Source organism: Podarcis cretensis, assembly GCF_951804945.1.
Source record: "Podarcis cretensis genome assembly, chromosome: 12".
NCBI lineage: Eukaryota > Metazoa > Chordata > Lepidosauria > Squamata > Lacertidae > Podarcis > Podarcis cretensis.
This window is the reverse complement of record NC_137181.1, coordinates 56063196-56076033: the sequence shown is the minus strand read 5'-3', so window position 1 is coordinate 56076033 and position 12838 is coordinate 56063196. Positions and strand designations below refer to the sequence as shown.

General features: G+C 42.7%; 1 protein-coding gene across 1 annotated transcript in view; it reads right to left on the bottom strand.

The window, feature by feature from the left end:
* Positions 1 to 12838, bottom strand: part of BMPER (BMP binding endothelial regulator) — a 174269-nt gene that overhangs the window by 66926 nt on the left and 94505 nt on the right. Inside the window, exons 8-10 of the mRNA XM_079947587.1 lie at positions 10399 to 10508; positions 8718 to 8858; positions 5561 to 5665 (exon numbers count right to left, since the gene is read on the bottom strand). Of these exons, the coding sequence (XP_079803713.1) occupies positions 5561 to 5665; positions 8718 to 8858; positions 10399 to 10508 (356 nt within the window). The remainder of the gene's footprint in view (positions 1 to 5560; positions 5666 to 8717; positions 8859 to 10398; positions 10509 to 12838) is intronic.

Below are 12838 nucleotides of genomic sequence, written 5' to 3'. Positions count from 1 at the left end.
CGGCGGTTCGAATACCTGCGGCGGGGTGCGCTCCCGCTGCTCGGTCCCAGCGCCTGCCAACCTAGCAGTTCGAAAGCACCTCCAGGTGCAAGTAGATAAATAGGGACCGCTTACCAGCGGGAAGGTAAACGGCGTTTCCGTGTGCGGCTCTGGCTCGCCAGAGCAGCGATGTCACGCTGGCCACGTGACCCGGAAGTGTCTCCGGACAGCGCTGGCCCCTGGCCTCTTAAGTGAGATGGGCGCACAACCCCAGAGTCTGTCAAGACTGGCCCGTATGGGCAGGGGTACCTTTACCTTTACCTATGGTTTATGTGGCATATGAAGGAGGCATCTGCAGCAGGGGGGGGGGAGAGAGGGGGGGAGGGAGGGAGGGAGGAAGGGAGGGAGGGAGGGAGAAGGAAGGAAGGAAGGAAGGAAGGAAGGAAGGAAGGAAGGAAGGAAGGGATCTTTCTCTCTTTATAGCTACTGTCTGATCCTGTCAACTGGAGATGTTAGGAATTGAACCTGGAAATGCAGCTGTGTCCCAGCCACTCCCAATTTCCTTAGATAGGATAAGTTCTTTACACACACACACTTTAGATGGGCTGTCCTATAACAGAAGTTTTGTGGATAGCATACAAGATGGAAAAGAACCGTGTTTTAAATAAAAGAAAAACCAATTACAATAAAACTACTATAAAATGTATCAAATAAAACATAATTATAGTATCAAAAAGACCACTTTTAAAACAGAGAGTGGAGGAACATATCCCCTCGGTATTAAATCAATTAAAAACACAAAGCAGAGCAATAAAAATTCACAGAGCTAAAACTGCCCTAAACCAACACTTAAATTAAAAAGCCTGGAGGAACAGAGAAATATTTGCCTGGTGCTGAAAAGACATTACAATTGGCGGCAGGTGGACCTCACTGAGGGGGGACTTTTCCCACACAGTCATCCACCATGATGCCTGATTTGGCAGAGGCATTTGCAGAAAGGGCGTCAGATGCTGACCTCAAGGAACAGGTGTGGGAAGAGACGATCCTTCAAGCATCAAGGTCCCAAGTAGCAAAAGCTGGTAAAGGTCAAATACAGCACTAAGATATGCCAGGCTGATCTCTGACTGGAAGCCTTACCTTGGCAGCCAAGCACATGACCCCTTGGCCATCCTTGTGTTGTTCTTCTAAGCGGTGCAGAATATTTTTATTATCCACCTCCCTCCCTGGATTTCTAATCAAATACTTGCAAATTCTCATCTTCACTTGGAAGACGAGCAGCTCAGCACATAGCACGTTATTGTAATCACCTCTAGTGTGCTGAGTTGTAAGGATGAAATACATTCTGTACATGCTCACAAGCACATCCTTCTACGTTACCATGTTATTTATTTTCCAGGGCTGAGCCTTGGTTTTGAAACCCTTTGTATTAAAAACCTGCCTTCAAAGCCACTGTGATATAGCAGCTAGAGGGCTGGTCTTATCACAACTCAACCATAAAGTTTGGTGACCTTGGATCTTAAGTCATCCGCTCTCTCAGCCCAACCTACTCCGCAACTTTGTTGTAGAGACACCACCCTGAAGGAAAAGCAGATGATGGGAAAGCTATTATAAAAGTAGGAATATAAGGCGGACGCAGGTGGCGCTGTGGGTTAAAGCCTCAGCGCCTAGGGCTTGCCGATCGAAAGGTCGGCGGTTCGAATCCCTGCGGCGGGGTGCGCTCCCGCTGCTCGGTCCCAGCGCCTGTCAACCTAGCAGTTCGAAAGCACCTCCGGGTGCAAGTAGATAAATAGGGACCGCTTACCAGCGGGAAGGTAAACGGCGTTTCCGTGTGCGGCTCTGGCTTGCCAGAGCAGCGATGTCACGCTGGCCACGTGACCCGGAAGTGTCTGCGGACAGCGCTGGCCCCTGGCCTCTTAAGTGAGATGGGCGCACAACCCCAGAGTCTGTCAAGACTGGCCCGTACGGGCAGGGGTACCTTTACCTTTACCTTTACATAATGCTGACACCAACTCACAATCTGGTGCCCAAGAAAAGCAGCCAAGGTGCTGTCATTTTGCAGAGTTGCTTCATTCAGTATAAAGCACCTGTTGTAATAAATCACCTTCATGTCCTTGTAACGGGGGTGCTACAACGCACTCCCCCCCTCCAATCACCATATCCGCAGGGGAAGGTTTTAACTGGGCAAACTAGACTAGCACGGCTGAGAGGTACGTAGCTGAAAAAATGCCTCTCCGTTGCACTGGATAGTCTTACCTCAGTGTTTTCATAAAAAGGGCTGCAGCCATCAAGGAAGCTGCAAGTGGAAGGAATTCAAGCAAAATTAGGGTATGCCAGCCAACCTGCTATGGCTGGTTACCTGAGCCACCATGCTGGCACAGGAGTCTGTTTTTGTCTTGTCGAATAAGGAAGCCCATTATTACTAACATGTGCTGCTAGAGTTCGTTAGCACTGAGGGCTCCCTTAGGAGCGGCCTGTGAGATGCAATTCCAATTTTGCCCATGAATATTTATAAGCAGACCACATTTGAGAATCTATGAATTTTGTAGAATATTTTATTCTTCCCCTCGTTTTATGAGAGTTTCAGTTTTATATCAAGCGCTATCCTTTTATTTTTCGTATTCTTTTGAAAAGACAGAACTAATTAGGGTTTCTTTCTTTCTTTCTTTCTTGGTGGTGTTCCATTGTGCAACAGCAGCAGCTGCTGTTGTTTTGTACCTCATTTGGCACTGGAGTACAACCAGCAAATTTCTTTCTGTTTGTAAGAATAGCAGATGTGATACGAAAAAATTCAATACTGTCCACGTTAGGCATGGGACACAGGCCCCAGAGTAAATCCGAAGCCCAAATTTGTAGGCTCAAAATGTATCCACAGAATAAATCTCTCCAAAGATTGTCATACAACACAAATTAAGCCTTGAATTGCCGCTGAATGCAAAGGACGATGGATAGGATTTTGGTGACCTGTTTTCAGGTCCGTATTAGATGTCTAGCTACCAGCCTGGTTATCCAAAGTGGGTCCAGAAAGAGGCTGAAATGGCTCAGCCTTCTAAGCAGGTCCTTCAGATATCAAATCACTGGGCCCATAACCCAAGGGACTTCCACTTTTGCTATACCTCTCCTAACATGGATCATGCCTTCCCCACAGTCCAAAAAGGAAGAAGTACAGCAGTCTAGGCCTGGGGGGGGGGGGGGCTCCTGTTCATCTTGCACAAGTGTGGGAGTTTCCAAGTGCTCCTTGCACGCTCCCCCTTTCTGGCATGTACACTGGATGACCCCTGACCCTAGCTACTAAAATAGCACAGAGCAGAGTTGGGCCCCTATACAGACAACGGGCTCGAAGTCCTCTGGACACCAGTGCATCCAATGGCCCAATGAACATTGGAAGCTGCCTTACAATGTGTGAGTATTTCCTACACAGACTGGCAGCAGTTCTCTGGGCTTCTGACAGAGGATGTTCCATTTCTAATTGGAGATTCCAGTTATTGAGCTTGAACTGTCTACATGCAAGGCATGTGGTCTGCCACTCTACCAAGGCCCTTCTCCACAACCATCATCGGGATACAGAAGGCCTACTTGCTTTAATTTGGAATCGAGTCATTATTAATCCAGGAAAAAGGGGATGGGGTACTCAGAAAAATTACAGGTTGTACCAAAATTAGGAGACATATTAACAGACATGTGTTGTTTCTCAACACTTTTAAAGAAAAATCTCAGCAAGGTTAATGGAGCTATCATCATTTTCAGTGCTCTGTATGTAGCCAAAATCCATGCACCATCCATGCACAAAAGGGATCATCATCAAGAAAGTCTAGAAAATCAGAGGGGAAGGGATATAGAATGAAGTATCGTGCAAGAGAGTATGGTTGGCTGGCTGGATCTTTGAAGAGGAGCAATCCACACTGCAATGTTTTCTATTGGTGCAGGTCCCAATTGTTAACACTACACAGTCACATTGCTACCAAACAGGCAAGCAGGTAACTTGACATCCACCAAACACCCATTTCCGTTTCCCCTAGGAAACCTGTTTAGAATAATGAAGACTTGCCAACTTTTAATTTTATAAATTTAATAAATAATAATAATAACTTAATTTTAACAATTCTGGTGAATCGACACGACCAGGGTAGCATGGCAGCAAAACACAGTGTCCCAAAGTGCCTTGTACAATGAACATTATTATTGGGATGTGCATTGTGAAATTGCTAGTAACACATTCATTATGAACCACAGCGCCAACTGATTCTGCATAAAATTAGCCTCTCATTTTCATTTTTCCCCCATTCATGAAATGCATTCAAATGTAATGTTATAGCTTCATCCCCCATCTCTCAAAACATAAAGATTAGTATTAGATTACTTAATCAGCCTTAACTCAAAATCAACGGAAGTGATTTTTTTTTTTTGTTGGGAAGTAATATGAGGCTACTTCAGATGATGAAGTCCATTATGGCTGATGACACGATGCTTTTATGATTCATGGCTCTAAAGAACTCTCTCTGAAAATACTGTGAAACAGCCTATCCATTATTTTTTGTAAGACCACGCCTCACTTTCTTGAGCAGAGAATAAGATACATGAGACACAAGCAGATAACCGTGGACACTGAAGTATAACAGAGTTCCCAAGAGTGTTAGAGGTACAAAGTAATATACTTTCCCTTTTGTAATTCCCTCTGGGAGGGGTACCAGGTAAGGCGCTTTTGAGATGTTTCTGAAGTGATTCTAATCTAGCAGGATTTCATTACCCTTCTTCAGTAACATCTACATGGCAAGACCATAGTTAAGTACCACATTCTCGATGCACAAATGTGCTTAGGCTCACACTTGCTCATCTTCACAGAGTAGAGGTATCCTGAAACTCACACGTACACATCTGCAGATAGTTGCTGCAGCTCTGGTATCCCTAAAACTCTTTAAAATCTCTCAAGAAATCTCTTTAACAGAAGGAAGCAACTGCAGGCAGCACTGAATTACGTTTTTGCTGTGGGCAAATGTGCTACTTTCTCCTTGCAAACACAGATGAATGCAAATCTGAGGACATCAGTCTGTGGGACAGTCAATAGCAACGCCAAATTTGTCTACTAACCCTATATAAAGACTATGCAAATGTATTTACCGCTTTCTTTACCTACACCCACCTGTAGGAGCAGCTTAGCAATGTACACTGAAATCCTTAGCACACTAAGCATACTAAGGCATAATTCCAAGTAAGTAAATTTAGCCAGCTCCAAACATTTTAAACAGATACTTATTAAAGCAAATCACCATGCCTATGGCACAAGACACCCAATGAAGGCAAGTAAAGCGAGAGGGCTATATATATATACAGAGCATGAAAGGAAAGAGCACTAGTTGATGTAAAACTGGGATTAGAAGTCACTGAATCAGAAAGAAATGTCTGGAGCAGAGCAGAAGAAACAGGGGGAAACGTGCTGTCCTGTTCTGAATATTTCACTCTGCCCCAGGACTTGGAGTCTCATTCTGGTTCTCCTTTTCCCAAGTTTGCGTAAACCAAGCCTGCCAAAGTTTCTACTGAAAAGCTCTATCAATTTATAAACAGGAGGAAAAGGACACACACTCACATGAGGGCAGCTGCTGACTGGAATGCACTGTTTCTTGCGACACTCAGTCTTGCCTTTCACACAAGCACAGATGGTGCAGTTAACGGAGGACCACATCTCTCCATCCTGCAGGAGGGAGAACATGATACAGCCATCAGCTGGGGCAGCTGAAGGAAGCAGATCCAGCAATGCATCATCCTGTTATACAAGGAAAAAGCAACTCTCTCCCTGTTGGGGAGTTATGTCATTGTTTAGTCTAAATCACTTCTGAGATGTCCATCTCCACCCAGTTGGATTAAGGATGGAAGCTCATCAGGGATGGTTTTTCACTCTGATCCTTCCAGATAGAGGAGTTTTACTGTACGCTTAATGAAGACGTGTCAGAATTTTCTAGCAACATCCTGATTAGTTGCCTTTTCTCCTGAAAAACATTCGAGTTGTGATCACACAGTATCATGAACATCTCATTTGGGATGACATAATTATAAAAAATTGATTCAACACAGCCACTGTGATTGGCATGTTTAAGTTACCGCGCGTGAAAGTATTTGATAACAATGTCAGGACACTGAAAATTTATTCCCAGATGTGGCATCGTTCTCCTTCAGCCCAGGAATGTACTTAATACTGAATTCAGATTTGGATTACTTACGGTGCAAAGGCAGACATCTGATCCACTAAACATCTGAAAATGCTTATAACAGATAGAGAACAAAAATTACCCAAGAATTTGAGCAGGTACAGAGCTCTGTGACTCCCAAGTGCTGCTTCAGAAATGCCCTGGCTTCCTTCCTTATGGACTGCTTGGGCCAAATGCAGTTCTTTAAGCATTGTTTTACCCATCAGAGGTCCAGCCACTGTTCCTTTTCTATCCAACTTACAGAAGCCTTCGATTTATTGGAAGGAAATGAAGGTGGGGCAGATAGTAACAGAGTGCTGTGGATCAGTGTGGTGCAGAATACAATAAAAATGTGAGAGGAACCCATTCACTCATTCATTCATTTATTATCAAATGCTGACAGCTTCTATGAGCCAAAGGTGAGAGCAGGGTGCACTGTGGGTAATCTGTCTCAAGATAATGACTGAGTACCTGACACAGGACACAGTCCTCTGGGATTTCTCAAGTTCTCTTGCAAAGTACTCATTCACTTTATTTGTGGCTTTCAGAAGACCATTGCCCAGTCAACTATTTCCCATGAATCATTTTTCTCCCTCTGCTACTCTACATAATATTTTAATAAATGAAGAAGAGAGACACTTGAGGAATTCAATTTATCTGAATTCTAATGTGAGCTGACCTCATCTGCACTCTTTAGACTAATGTGTGGATCAGAAAATAATCTGATTTTACACTTTTCTGAACTTTACAACGCCTTTCTTGGCTTTAAAATGATCCCCCTCAGATTGCTCGGTTTATAATCCCAGTTTTGAAAACTGAGGCAATAAACCAAGAAGTAGTGGACATATGGAAAAAATAATTATTAACACATCTCAACAGACCAAAGCAAGTATTAAAGGCAAAACAAAATAAAGGCTATTTTCCACAAAACACAATGTCTATGGAACTACAAGAAACAGAGACAACTAACTGTATAATAGTTCAACCCTATACATATTTACTTAGAAATAAGTCTCATTATGCTCCATGGGCATCTCTCCCTAGTAAGTGAATACAGCATTAGGAAATAAGAATGATTGTACACATTGACTATGCCACTGTAAGAGGCTGGACAGTCATTGTCTGCTGTTATAATTCTGATATTTTGTTCTGTGGAATACTAGTCTGGATCCCAAGATCTGAATTTTCTGCACCTGGAAGTGGTTTTTAGACATGAGTTTCTGGAACAGCAGTCCTACCAAACCCCAGACTTCAAATGCCTATTTTGAAACTGAGGTGTGTTTCAAAAGCAGTGTATGGCTTGGGCACTTGGGTTTAAAGAAAAAAATCAATCCTTTGTATGCACGTGAAGTAGCTCTTTTGAGTACAAGTCAATATGATAATCACAAGGAGCCGTGTGTGTGTGTGTGTGTGTGTGTGTGTGTGTAAGAAAGAATGCATGTAAGAAAGAGACAACTGGCTGGTGGCACAATGGTTTTTCTGTGTGTAAGCACCAACTGAATGAATGAAGAGTAGTTCCTTTCAATTGACTATAAACAGGGTTTCCAGGACCTACGTACAGTGCAGCTTTGTGCAATGTGTGTAGGGGGGGAATGCAAATTAATGAAAAGCAGCATTGGCTGAGTAAATACTATGTGCATAAGGGATTTAACTTTTCATCTGATCCCTGGATCTCTCAACACACAGATGGTCGACACAGTGTCAGAAATCAGTTCCAACAGAGGGGGGGGGGAGAGAAATTCTGCATGGCTTGAACAAACAAGCAGGCACCCAATAATATGGGAAGTGTTTTGGGAGGGAATCCCCAATGACCCTGGGTAGAAGGAGGGCAGGAGTAGATTAATACCGCATGCCTTCCCAACTCATGAAGCACTGCATGTATCTATAGCTGTGTACTTTATATCCAAAAAGGTGAATTCAGCTCCTATTGGCTCACCTGCAGGTGGGAGGAGAGGTTCCATTTTGCCTTTGTCTATTCAGCCATGCTCTATACAGGCCACAGAGAAATACCGTATTTTTTGCTCTATAAGACTCACTTTTTCCCTCCTAAAAAGTAAGGGGAAATGTGTGTGCGTCTTATGGAGCGAATGCAGGCTGCACAGCTATCACAGAAGCCAGAACAGCAAGAGGGATTGCTGCTTTCACTGCCCAGCGATCCCTCTTGCTGTTCTGGCTTCTGAGATTCAGAATATTTTTTTTCTTGTTTTCCTTCTCCAAAAACTGGGTGTGTCTTGTGGTCTGGTGCGTCTTATAGAGCAAAAAATGCGGTACCTTTACTATAGCTGTTGGGATGTGCTAAGGAAACTGAATCACATCATTATAATGCATTTTATAGCACAGGGAAGCAGCACGGCTGTCTGCCTAGGCAGAAAGGAGTCAGTTTACCAGACTGCAGAAAGCTAATCTTTTTTCTGTTTTATTTTAATTCCTTGTGTGGGAGCCTCTCTGCACTGCTAAAAGATAAAACCACTGCTCTGGATTCATTGCAACCTGATGATTACTCAAGTGTTGCAATGATACCCGTGTGGGGCAGTTTCTTTTTTTAAAAAAGACATTTACCCGGAAGATCTTGTTGCCAAACTTGCACACTTTTGTTTTCTCTGGGGACATGTATGAGACACACTCCTTGCAGCACTGCTCTTTGCCTTTAATGCAATCTCCAGGAGGTGAGCATTTCTTCTTACACACCACAGTGGAATCCTACATGGAAAGAGGAAGGGAGGGAGACAGGGTGCAGATAAGAGGATGAAGAGGATAACATTCCCTCCTCAATTAGTGACTACTGGATACATGAAGTGGTTGCTAAACTGATGCCACTATGGAGACAATGGAAGCTACAATAACACAGTAAGAATATCTACACAGATGTAACATGTATGGGGACTGACACAAGAAAAATGGCTAGGAAGACTGAACCTTTCAGGCTGTGCCTACCCCATACACACACACACACACACACACAACCTTGTGCAAATTAATTGAAACAAAGCATGTTTTCTATCTTACTCATAATCCTGTACTCAAAACAAACACAAAAAGTCAGTTGATCATTATGGTGTCGGAAGTCTGCAACCAATAGAAGGAATGATGTGCTCGCCACAATATATTGAGGTTCTACAAAAGAGAGTTATTCCAGAGCTGGAAAAGAGGTATCCTGACGGTGCTGGGATATCGCAGCAGGACCTAGCCCCCTGTCACACATTGAAAGTGGTGAAGAAATTCATGACAGAGCAGCAAATGCAGGTACTTGATTGGCCAGGGAATTCCCCGGGCCTAAATCCCATTGAGAATTTGTGGGCTACAGTGGTACCTGTGGTTTCGAACTTAAATCGTTCCGGAGGTCTGTTCTTAAGCTGAAACCATTCTGATCCTGAGGTGCGCTTTTGCTAATGGGGTATTCTGCTGCATGCGCCCCTCCAGCACGCAATTTCCATTCGCATCCTGGGGCAAAGTTCGCAACCAGGAGCAGCTACTTCCAGGTTAGCGGAGCTCATAACCTGAAGCGTTCATAACCAAAAGCGTTTGTAACCAGTGGTACCACTGTATTTGCAAAAGTCGCCTCTGTGCTGTAGACTGTACGACTACGGAGAAGCTCATTCAGGCACTGATTCAAGTGTGGTACAGGGATCCGAAAATCAACAGTGACTGTTCGAAACTAGTAGACTCCATGCCAAACCATGTTCAAATGCTGCTTAAAAATAGCGGAGGTCATATCCATTACTAATGTACGTATATGTGAGCTTTGTACAATAAACTACATTATTTGTTTCAATTAATTTGCACAAGGGTGTACATACACACACATACACACACAATTTCTATACCACCCTTCATCTGAGGATCACAGAGTGATTTACATAAGAGCACAAAAATGCATAACATAGTAACAAACAAAAACAGTACCCCACACCCCACACCCAGTTTAAATGGCCAAAATGGTTTAATTAGTCAAAGGCTTGGGAGAAGAGGAATACTTTTGCCTGGTGCCTAAAGATATATAACAAAGGCACCAGTTGAGTCTCCTTGCGAAGAGCATTGCACAAATGGGGAGCCCGTTCTCCTGTTGCCACCTTCCGGGCTTCTCACGGAGGAGACACAAGAAGAAGGGCCTCAGATGGTGTTACTTTACTAAGAGATGCATCTGAAAGTCAATGGGAGCAAGCACTGTGGCCCCCAAACTATAAAGGTATCACTGCTGTACCATGAAAATGACATGAAGAAGGGTTTACTACCAACTCACCCTGCAGGTACACTTAGTACAATTGTCGTATGCAAAAGAGGCTCCGTTGTCATAAACATCGCTGTGAAAGAGGCAGCTTCCAAATGGGAGATCAAACACTTTCCTCTGCCCTGGGAAATGCAAACACAGGAAAAAGAATGTGATTTAAAGGGAGCTGCATCATCAACAAAGATAGCTATTGCTCATCTGCAAACTATTATTGACTGGATTGTTCTGTTTTAATCCATTTATACAGGATTTGTTTTTTATCCTTTTTTATACTGTTTTGAAGAAATTACTGATTACCTGAGGCAAAGATAGGACGATGGCAAATCTCTATAAAACGCGTGCAGTGGAGGGATTCTAAACTACTTATTTGTAACAGCTTGCCTTGACACTAGACTTTTGGGTTCAATGGAGAAAAAATTTGGTTCGATGTGAATGATTTTTGGAATAGAGGGAACTGAAGTTTTGTTCATTTGCTAATTAGCAGGTCAGAGTATTGCTCTGTTTATTATTTGAGTATTGTTAATATTGTTCACTACTATTTACATGGCTAGTATGTATTTTTCCATGGATGTTATATCAAATATTAATGTATTAGATGATTCCCACCCACCCCGCTCCCTATGGCATTATGTACTGTATATTTTTCTTTGCTGGGTCACTTGGAGACCTTCGGGTGACAAGCGACTAAAAAGTTTAAATAAATAAATAAATGTATGGATAAATGATAATCACTATTGATTATTCTAGCCCATGGCCAGTGGCACTTCTGAGGGTCAGGTAGAGGGTTTTCCTAGCCCTGCTGCCAGAGATCTGTTTGAAAAATAATAGTAAACTCAATTATCTGGGTACCAGTCCTCATGTGGCCAAAATGGCATCACCCACAAGAAAGAGACATCAATAAGCTTGGTGAAACCCCAAGGTTTAAAGAACCACAATTTATTTATATTTTTGTGGGGGGGGGACAGCTAATGTGGGGAACCCAAACTGACTTTTGAAGATGAATATGAGAAACCAGAAGGGAGGGTTAGTGGAATGGAATATCTAGGACAGGAACACTATACACTGCAACATTTAGCTGCAGGTCTCACTGTAATTACCGTAATTGACCAACTAACCCATTTATGGACTGCTTCACAGCCTGCAACCAAAGGAAGCGGTGTACAACAAGATATAAAAATAGATAAAGTACAAACCCCCCACAAGTTCTAAAAACATCTCTACAAACACTAAATGCAATAAAACAATTTCTACAAATGTACGATTAATATCCCATAAACACAAAACAAAAAATGGTATTGCAACAGCTTTAGTTTAGGAGAAGCCAAGAACTGGACCTGGGTTTTATACACACAAAGCCCATGTTTTATGACTTGGCCTAACTTTAAAATGTGCTTCTATGCTCTTTACTAATTGTTTCACGAAGACGTAAAACTCTAAGGTCATACATACTGTACTCCCTTGAGTCCCTTATATCTGATTGCCCTCATACTTGTCACCATTTTTGACAAGCACTGCCATTTCAGTATTGAAGTACGGACACATACAGACAACATTGTAATGTAGATTTATTCCCATTTTACAGCTTGAGGAAAGAAGGCAAAGTGACTGCAGCTTCCCCAAGGGTGCAGTTACACCAGTGCTACTAAACTACCTGGAAATAAACTTTTAAATGGCTGGACTTTCTAGAGATGATTAGCATGCACAACTATACTGTACCAATAAGTATTTTTTGCTTTCAAAAGTTTCATTTCAAAATTAAGAGCTCACTCTGGACTCTGTGATTTTGTCATGCTTAAAGCAGACACGCTGATACCAGTAGAATTTAAATCGATCATGACTTAAGCCCCATTTATACCTATGGGTCTACTCTGCACATGATGGGAAGTCTGGATTCAACCCTCTATTAGGATTATGAATAAAATCAGATAATTCCTGGGTGAATGATTACTCTGACCTAATTATTGGATGGGTTGTTGTAAAAATTGTTAAGGGTTTGGATAGCAGTACTAACATAACACAACAGGCCAATAGCCTTTACAGGTTGTCTTGTAACAGAACCATCACAACACAGCAGATGTGTTGGAGAGGATTTAGATATAACTATGTATGTAATATCTGGAAACAATTGAGAGGAGACACATTTGCTTGCCACCTCAAAACTTGTTCTCCCTCACACCTGTTTTCCAGATTTCATCCCCATCCTACTGCCTCACACAAGCCCACAAACACATCTGCTCTATTGCACTGGAATGGAAAAGAGAATCGGCTGTAGTATGAAAAATCTCTGGGGACGGGAACACTTGCCTCTCTTCTAAGAATCTGGAGGCAAAGTCTGAGGAAGGTGGAAAGATCTTCCACAATGAGCTAGAAGAAGATTCCTGTTGGATTAGACCAAAAGCCCATCTCAGTGGCCAACCAGATGTTTCTGGGAAGGCCAGAGGCAAGACTTGAG